The sequence below is a fragment of the Pollachius pollachius genome (genome assembly GCF_949987615.1).
Source record: "Pollachius pollachius genome assembly, chromosome: 11".
NCBI classification, from domain to species: domain Eukaryota; kingdom Metazoa; phylum Chordata; class Actinopteri; order Gadiformes; family Gadidae; genus Pollachius; species Pollachius pollachius.
The window spans coordinates 20,662,243-20,672,242 of NC_136944.1; the positions used below are offsets into that span (position 1 = coordinate 20,662,243).

The following is a 10,000-nucleotide window of genomic DNA, read 5'->3' on the forward strand; positions in this document are numbered from 1 at the left end:
TTCGCCATGACAACAATACCCCCGCCGTCTCCGCCCAATCCCTCCCTCCACACACACACACACACAAACACACACACACACACACACACACACACACACACACACACACACACCATGCGGGGCGTCCCGCGGGCCGCTGGGTTCGATGCCGGCCCGACCCAGAGCTGGCGCGGCAAACTGTCATTTTCGCGTCCTCCGATCGTCACCAGGCCGTCGTCTATCTTTTCTCCCTGGGGTGTAGCTGTCCCTCCCCCCCCTTCCTCCCCTCCTCTCCCCCCCCCCCGAACGGGGGGGGGGGGGGGGGGGGGGGGGGGGGGGGGGGAGAGGAGGGGAGGAAGGGGGGGGAGGGGACAGCTACACCGCAGGGTTTTCCGTTGCTGCCCACACGATATCACCCCCTTTCCCGGCGTCTGGGGGATGACTCAGCCTTGTTAACCCTCCCCCTTTCTCCCCCTCCACCTGCCAGACCCCGTCAGCGCCCCCGGACTCTCTGCTTTTATGGGGGATGCGGAGACAGGGGGGGGGGAGGGGGGAGAGGGTGAGAGGGGGAGTTAAGATAATCGGCTGGCATGGCGACGGCAAGAGGGCATGTGCACACTCGCGCTCGCGCACACACACACACACACACACAACACAGCGCTCTTGCCGTGACACACGCGTGACACACGTCAGCCCACACACATGCAAAACACGCACACATAAGTAATACAAATACATGTGCTCAAGCGCACACACACGCACCCTCGCACGCAGAGATGCGCGCGTGCCCCACACACACACACACACACACACGTGCAAACACACACACACACACACACACACACACACACTCGCTCTCACGCACACACGCACGCACGCACGCAAACACACACGCAGCCACACGTACACACACACAGAAACGCACGCACACACACACAGGCACACGCACACACTCATGCGACCCTCCTGTCGTCCACAAAAGCCCACGAGACCCGCGCGCGCACACACATACGCAAACACAAACACATGCACCCACATGCACACGCACACGCACTTGCACACACACATTACACACACACACCTCCAACCAGCCCTCAGACCCTCAATTCAGTTACACCCACCTCGACAGCTGGTGTGATGTGCGGGACAGGTCGGTCCCCATGGCGACGAGCCCTCCTTAAAGGGTGTCTCCGGATCAGAAGGTGTACCCCATCTTTATGTGGGTGTCCCGGTGCCACTTTCATCGATTTCCACGGTCGTGCGTGTTGTGTGTGTGTGTGTGTGTGTGTGTTGTGTGTGTGTGTGTGTGCGCGTGCATTCGTGTGCGTGTGTGTGCGTCGCATCCGTGTCCGATCTGTCGGTCCCCATTCCCTTTGAAACGGTGCCCGTGCGTCTCGGAATACCGAGCAGAGCCGAGCGGGCCGCAGCCCCCATGGGGGGCGGGGGGGGGGGGGGGGGGGGGGGGGGAGTCATTTGAAATGAATGGCCGGCGAAAGGCACGCTGCAGCCAGGGCTAAATGGAAATGTCAAGCCCGTTGAGAATAGCTTTTGTGTGTGCCTGGAACGCCGTATCTCTCTCGGGAATCCCGCGGAGAATAGCGTGCCTGGCAGACCGCAGGCGACACGCCGCCATTTTACATCACATGTTCCCCCACTGTCATCAAAGGCGCACAGCCGGTCGCGGAGAGAGGAGAGGAAGGAGAGAGCAAGAAAACAGCAAGGAGGGAAGAGAGATAGAGAGGAGGATCTTGGTTTGTGTGTGTGTGTGTGTGTGTGTGTGTGTGTGTGTGTGTGTGTGTGTGTGTGTGTGTATGTGTCTGTGTGTCTCTGTGTGTGTGTATGTGTGTGTTTCAGCATGTTTGTGTGCGAACAAGAGCGTGTGTTTGTGTGTGTGTGGTTGTGTGTCTGTGTGTAACTGTGCGTGTGCATTTATTTCTGTCTGTGCATGTGTTTCTTTGGGATTATGTGTGTGTGTGGTTGTGTGTCTGTGTGTAACTGTGCGTGTGCATATATTTCTGTCTGTGCATGTGTTTCTTTGGGATTATGTGTGTGTGTGTGTGTGTGTGTGTGTGTGTGTGTGAGAGTGTAAGTGGGGTCACATTGGCCTCTTCAAAGGAGCAACCGTGTTGAAATAACGTCAGGCGACGACAGAGGGATGAGGTCTTCTGGAGATAGGGCGATTAAAATGGAAATGAGTTGTGGTGAAAGAGGGGGGCAGATGGGTCGCTGACCTGGAGGTGGTGATGAAGCCGTGTCGCGTCGTGAAGTCAAAGGCGTACAACGCATCGCAACGAGGTCACCCAAAGACCGACCCAAACCACAGAAAGTCATGAAAGGGAGAGACGGACGTTTCTTTTTGTTGTTGCACCAAATCCAAATCTATTCCAGCGGGTGCCTGCCTACGGACCGTGAATCGATAGCACAATCATTTAGGGGTCCGCCAGAAAAAGTAATTGAGCTGTCTGTGTACGGGGCCCGGTTAGGGTTAGCAGTGCAGGGGGAATATTCCTCAGAGCGTTCTGGCACCCCACACATTTTAGACTTCCACTATTTACTGCCTGCTGCACGATGGTGGATCTACAGGCACTTTAGTTTACTCTCACCCGGTTTAGAAATAGTCTTTCTAAATGCGTGCGTGCCTGTGAGTGCGTGTTGCTGTTTGTGTGTGTGATGGAGTGTCTGTGTGTCTCTGTGTTTGTCTATGTGATGGAGCGCGTGTGTGTCTGCGCCTCTGTGTGTTTGTGTGTTGGTGTGTCTTTGTGAACGTGTGTGCGCATTCGCATGTGTTTGGTGTGTGTGTGTGAGTGTGTGTGTCACTGTGCGTTTGTTATATGAGTGATTGATGAGGGTGTGGGTGACGAGGTGTCAGATGTATTAACACCTCCTACATGTGGCCCCAGTTTGGCTTGTCATGACTGGCACACATTAGATCCTCATTTACAGTGTGGACAATGATGGATTACATGATAATTAACTTCCCTATGAATATCTTTGGTGTGTGTGTGTATGTTTGTGTGTGTATCCATAATCATGTGATTGTTTGTGTCAATGTGTGCGTGTGCGTGTGAATGTGTGTCTTTGTATCACAGCCCGTACACCTATTTCAATAGGACACATAGGCACCTGCGTGCCTATGTGTGTGCGTGTGTTTGTCTGGGACATTGCATGTGTGTGTTTGTGTGTGTGTGTGTGTGTTTGTGTGTGTCTGTGTGTGTGTGTGTCTGTGTGTGTGTGTGTCTGTGTGTGTGTGTGTGTGTGTGTGTGCGTGTGTGTGTGTTCTCCGACAGGAAAAGCTTGACTATCCCCTAATGCATACGTGCGTTCCTCCCCACTCATCTCCCAGTCTGGCAAGGACATCTTAAGTCATTATCCGGAGCCGGCGCTGTAATTTGTAATCAGCTGATGGAGCCTGCGTCTGCAAAGTGTGAGGTTCCAGGCTCCAAGCTGCCATATTTAATCTAATCCCAGATCTATAACAGGCCCACCAGGAGAAGGGGAAGGGGAGAGGATGGGCTAGCACAGGACATTCATGGCCGCAGGTAGATGGCCGTTGTGACTCCTTGTAGGAGTGTAAAGATGTCCCCCCCCCCGCGACCACTCATGCGGATCCACTTTCCCAGTTCATCAGGAGAGACAGTCGGGCTGATTGCTCTTTGGGACACTTTCTGCACTTCCCTGCTTGTTTCACTTAGCGGTGCCCTGGGAAGTTTTTCTGGCGGAACGTATAGGGCCTGTGTTTCAGTGGATTCAATTATTTCTTTCTTTAAAGCCTTGGTAATGGCGAGGCGGCCTCGATATCTACAGCTGGTGTTGGATGAAAGGTTGAACTAGCCGCTAGCACATTTTCGACTAACCAGTTTTTGTTCAGGTCTATTATTGAAGTAACATTTCAATCTCGGGGGCTTTGTCAATAGTCTATTCAGCGTTGCTTTTATTCCTCACCCTTCACATTACCTCCTGCTAACAATTTCCACGGCGTCCCCCCCCCCCCTAACATTCACAGCTCACCGCGACTCTCCCCTCGATTCATAATTCAACACGTTTTTGCAAGTAAAATGGATTCTTACGCTGGAAGCATTCCCCTCAGTCCACTCTCGCCCTGTTCTCCGTCCTTCAGACGTGGATGTACACACGCTGTATCACATAAAAGGAGGGATGATGGGACTGAGAGGGAGCATTTGATTCTGACACTCGCTTGATGTGCGCCCGCTTAGCGCTGCGTCTCATTTGATTCCTCGTGGCTCTGGGGAAGTAAATCACAGAGAGGCGCGCCCGTCCACGTCCTCCTCGTCAAGAAGAGCGCTGTGTGTGTGTGTGTGTGTGTGTGTGTGTGTGTGTGTGTGTGTGTCGTCCCTCGCGTGGTCCAGCGGAGCATCCGGACCACACGCCCTGTATGTCCTCCCTCCGTCGCATCCGAAGTGGGAGAGACGAAAGAGAGGGACCCATAAAGAGAGGAGGAGAGAGAGAGAGAGAGAGACAGACAGAGAGAGAGAGAGACAGAGAGAGACAGAGGAGAAGGGCGGCCTTGTGTTGTTTGCGTTTTGATTGGTCTTCTTTATGAGGACGAACAATCAAACCACTTAATCACAGCAGGGGGTAGGGGGGGATTTGAGAGGCCTAGGAGAGAGAGGGAGGGGGGGAGAGAGTGTGTGTGAGAGAGAGAGAGAGAGAGAGAGAGAGAGAGAGAGAGAGAGAGAGAGAGAAAAAAAAAGAATGTGAGAGTGTGAAAGTACAAAGCAGGAGAGCATCTGTAAAGGATCCCTCTTATCCCCCCCTGAAAACCAACACCACCGAAAGCCTGGAGGCGTCTGCGACGAGGGGGACCTGCTCCACCACACCAGCGTCCAAACGCTTCCAGTCGGAAGGAGAAGGGAGGGTCCAACAGGGAGCAGAGCAGGAGACACACTTGGCCCGTGTGTTCCGGCTGCTGCTGCTGTCCGTGGTGCTGGAGTCAGCCTGCGTCTCTCTGGGGGCACTTGTGGAGTCACATGTGTTGATGTGAAGCCTGAATGTGCTGTGTTTCATTTATACTATATCATATATGTATAGATATAGATAGATATGGTTTTCTCGGACCATATTACTGCTGGCTGGCGCAGCTGTGTCCCCCTTCCTAATAACCCACAACTGATACAATTCCTCTGTCCTTTGTTTCTCCCTCTCTCACCCTGTTTCCAATCCCCGCCACATAACACTCTCCCACTCTTTCCGTGCGCTTTCCCTCTCTCCCTTTTCTCGTCTCCCCCTCTCACGCATTCCTCTCCTTCCAATCACACCCGGACCTTCCGTCGTCACGGTATCTCCTCCTCCCCCTCGCTCTCCTCCTCCTCCCCTCCCTCCCCCTCCCTTCCCCTCCCTCCCTCCTCATCCCCCCCCCCCCCCCCCCCCCCCACCAGCCAACATCCTGACGGTGGTCATCCTGTCCCAGCTGGTGCTGCGGCGGCAGAAGTCCTCCTACAACTACCTGCTGGCGCTGGCGGCCGCCGACATCCTGGTGCTGCTGCTCATCGTGTTCGTGGACTTCCTGCTGGAGGACTTCGTCCTGGGCGCGCCGCTGCCGCCCTCGCTCAACAAGGCGGTGCAGGTGCTGGAGTTCTCCTCCATCCACACCTCCATCTGGATCACCGTGCCGCTCACCGTGGACCGCTACATCGCCGTGTGCCACCCGCTGCGCTACCACGCCGTGTCCTACCCCGCCCGCACGCGGCGCGTCATCCTCGCCGTGTACCTGGGCTGCCTGTTCTCCGCCGCGCCCTACTACTGGTGGCCCGAGCTCTGGCACAGCCTGCCCGGCACGGGGCCCCCCCAGGCGGGCGGCGGCGCTGGAGGTGGAGGCCGGGCCGGGGTGGCGCAGCACGTGCTGGTGTGGGCGCACTGCGCCACCGTCTACCTGCTGCCCTGCACCGTCTTCTTCTCCCTCAACGCCGTCATCGTGCGCAAGCTCCGCCGCCGCCGCAGCTGCTTCCGCCTGCGGGGCTACTCCACGGGCAAGACCACCGCCATCCTGCTGGCCATCACCTCGCTGTTCGCCGTGCTGTGGGCGCCGCGCACCCTCATGATCCTCTACCACTTCTACTCGCCCCCGCCGACCTCGGCCGCGGGGGGCCGGCTGCTGCACCTGCTCACCGACCTGGCCAACATGCTGGCGCTGCTCAACACGGCCGTCAACTTCTTCCTGTACTGCTTCATCAGCAAGCGCTTCCGCGGCATGGCGGCCAGCGTGCTGCGGGCGCTGGTGCGCTGCCGCAAGCAGCCGCCGCCGTTCTACGTGGGCCACAACTTCTCCATCACCAGCAGCCCCTGGATCTCCCCCGCCAACTCCCACTGCATCAAGATGCTGGTGTACCAGTACGACAAGAACGGCAAGCCCATCTGCATCTCGTCCTGAGCCGCCCGCCGCCGCGAGACAGCGACCCCTGATGCCGCCACGCCCCCCACCCTTTAAAGGGGGACAGCCGGGAGGGCCTTGTTTCCTTGGCGACCCCAACGCACCCCCCCCCCCGTCCCCTCCTCTCCCCCGACCCATCCTGTCGCCACCACCTCTTTACCCCCTGAAACGGCACAGAATTGAGCTTTGGAAATGTCAACCGGCCCTGAGGGCTTTAGACAGTGCAGCCTGTGGGGGAGAGGGGGGGGGAGAGGGGGAAGAGAGGGGGGAGGAGGAGGGGAGGAGAGGGCTTCTTTCAGAGATGACTAGCAGACAACCGATTGGAAGAGGGGAGATAGTAAAGCGCAAAAGGCGCAGCGAACTGAGATTTAAGAGCGTCTGCCTGTGCTCAAAGCGAACGCGCTCGCCATCATCCTTGACGCAAAAGGTAATGGAGAACAAATAGACATTAAGAGGGGGGCCGTGATGCGACCCAAGGACCCCGAGGGGAGGGGCGCGATGACGCCTGGGCGGGGGGGGGGGGGGGCATTGACTCGGACCCTGCGTTAACCGCTCCAACTCTCATTGATTTTTATCGGTGGCTGAAACGCGTAATTTGCCAAACGGCGAAACCTTCTCAGTGACATTGGTTCTTCTGTGTTCCGTCCGTCCGTCCGTCCGTCCGTCCGTCCGTCAGGGGGCGTGGAGAGGAGAAGACTTTTGGTCCGAGTTGTTTAATGACTCGCCCTTTAAAGGCGGCGCTTATGTCCCGACGTCCTCTATAAAGTGTCATAAGAAGTGATCTTATTTATTGTTGATATCTTATGCAGGTGTGTATCGAAGACAAGCAAAAAAAACGCCATGCAGGCTTTTCATGTTTTTTCATGAGTGTGTCGTGGCAGTACAGAATGTAAACAAACCAGTGCTTTATATTAGACGCAATTAACCGAGAGCCAATCAGATTGCTTTATATGACGCAATTAACCCACGGTAAATCAGATTGCTTCATAAGGTAGACACAAGTAACCAACAGCCAATCTGTTTTCTTCATATGGTAAACACAAATTAACCCACAGCCAGTATATATCCCTATAGGGCGCTCTACTGATTGTTGTCACAGTAATGTTAAAGATAAATATGTACGATGAACTTGACTGTTATTGTAGATGCACAATAATAATCCCAACCAAGAGCCACAGTGTTTTTACAGGTGTTTTTAAAGTTTTAGCAAAGAAAAACGAGAACGATAGGAGAGAGAGAGAGATAGAAAGATATCATCAGCGTTTTTTTCCACCTCCATTTTTCCTTTCATACCTCTCTCTCTCTCTCTCTCTGTCTCCCCCCTCTCTCTCTCCCCCATCTCCCCCCTCAAGGCTGCTCGGTGGCAGCACAATTCGCTCTTCTCTCTGCCTTACGGTTATGGCAGTTAGCTGAGGAACTGCGGATTTACACCGAAACACATCCGCATAGATCAACTCCGAGGCTGTCCTGCCCGGAAACAAACCATAAATACAAGCGTGTGTGCTCATACACACACACATACGCAAACACACACACACACACACACACACACACACACACACACACACACACACACACACACACACACACACACACACAATCAGACTCGCACACACACACAGATACACACACAAACACTTGCAATCTCATTCACATACACACAAAATCAGACTTGTGAGCACACACACAAGCAAACACTTGCACACGCACTCATATATACACACACACACACACACACACAGTAACACAATGAGACCAGTGCACACACACAAACACTTGACTTGCACATATACACACACGCACACACACACACACACACACAAACACTCACTCAGACACAATCAAACACGAGCACAACCGCAGACACTTGCACGCACACACACACACACACACACACACACACACACACACACACACACACACTCACACCTTTAGCAGTGAGCTGGCCATAGACGCGGCACATTAAGATCAATGTGAAGCCATTTCCTGGCCGCCTCCAGCCACTCGCTGGTACGATCCGTCTCGGAGTGGATGGCACAGTGCCAAAGGACAAGTCCCCACTAACGCCACCTTCGAGAAATCACACAGGCCGTCCATCTGTCTGTCCCCGCTGATAAAGTCGTGCCCTTCGAGGTCATGTTCGACAGATCAGGGCCCGAAGGGGGGGGGGGGAAGCGTTCCTTTCTATTCGCTTTTTTATTATTTATTGTTTTTCACTATAGCAAACGTGAAAGGTAAAAAGAGCCGTGAAAACGGCCCCAACGCTTCTAAACTAGGCCACGGCTCAATAGGCAACACGTGGAAAACACGCCAGCGCTCAGACTCCCTCGGTGACGGCTTCGTAGTTTACCGTGCTGTAACACAACAGAAACGTTTTCGGGGACGACAAAGAAGAAACACACTGTTGTGTCCTCTCCCCTTCCCCCGTAACAATGCATTATTCAAAACACGGCCACAATCGTTTTCCAATTTCAGCCCAACACCCAAACCAAGTTTGTTCATTTTAATACAAAACAATTTGTGTTTTTTTTCCCCCTTCGCATCTAATCTGCTCGGTAGACAGCAGACTACCGAACAGGACGGCGAGGACGGGAGGCTCCCTGCCTCCCCGCCTCTCGTCCTCACCGTCCTCCGTTACACGCCCGCTCACTTACTTAGAAGCCTCTTCTTTTTTTCTCGAAGGTTTTATCCTTTTTAATGTGGGGTAAGACAGGAAGGTAATAGGAGATAGAGGGGAAGACATGCAGCAAAAGGACCACGGGCAGGACACGTACCTCGGTCGCTGCCTGCCGTAAGGGCAGGGCCTTAATGGTACACGCTCTACCCAGGGAAGCATAGCAACGTTGTTGGTTATTGTGTTAGTGATGTAAGAAATGACGTGTTGTGAACCACCGGGGCACCAGCGGTTCACAACACGTAATTTCTTACATCGCTCACATAATAACCAACAATGTTGCTACGCTTCCAAAATGGAGGCGATCCTCGCTGAACTAAACGGGCAGCTAAAGGGCACCGTGTCAGGGTACCCGGGTAGAGGTTCCAGATGTCAAGGAGGTGACTCATTAACCAACCCTCACATCACTGGTGTTATGCCCACGCGACCAATGAGCAAGGCAGGCCTTCTGGGGAGGGAGGAGGAGGAGGAGGAGGGGGGAGGAGGAGGAGGGAGAGGAGGAGTGGGAGGGAGAGAGAAGGAGAGGAGAGGAGGAGGAGGAGGAGGAGGAGGGAGAGGAGGAGGGGGGAGGGGGAGGGAGAGAGAAGGAGAGGAGAGGAGGAGGAGGAGGAGGAGGGAGAGGAGGAGGGGGGAGGGGGAGGGAGAGAGGAGGAGAGGAGGAGGAGGAGGAGGTGGGGGGAGCAGTAGGATAGGGAGGGGGAGGGAGAGAGGAGGAGAGGAGAGGAGGAGGAGGAGGTGGGGGGAGCAGGAGGAGGGAGAGGAGGAGGGGGAGGGAGAGAGAAGGAGAGGAGGAGGGAGAGGAGGAGGGGGGAGGGGGAGGGAGAGAGGAGAGGAGGAGGAGGAGGAGGTGGGGGAGGAGAAGGAGGAGGAGGAGGGAGAGGAGGGGTGGAAGAGGAGGAGGGGATGAGGAGGAGAGAGTGGAGGGGGAGAGAAGGAGAAGAGGAAGGGGAGGAGGAGGA

General features: G+C 55.0%; 1 protein-coding gene across 1 annotated transcript in view; it reads left to right on the forward strand.

The window, feature by feature from the left end:
* gpr139 (G protein-coupled receptor 139) overlaps positions 1 to 6,367 on the forward strand; it is a gene marked incomplete at both ends in the record, with an annotated part of 7,885 nt that extends 1,518 nt beyond the window's left edge. Inside the window, one exon of the mRNA XM_079746188.1 lies at positions 5,376 to 6,367. Coding sequence (XP_079602314.1) covers positions 5,376 to 6,367 — 992 coding nt within the window. The remainder of the gene's footprint in view (positions 1 to 5,375) is intronic.
* Positions 6,368 to 10,000: the final 3,633 nt, after the last annotated feature.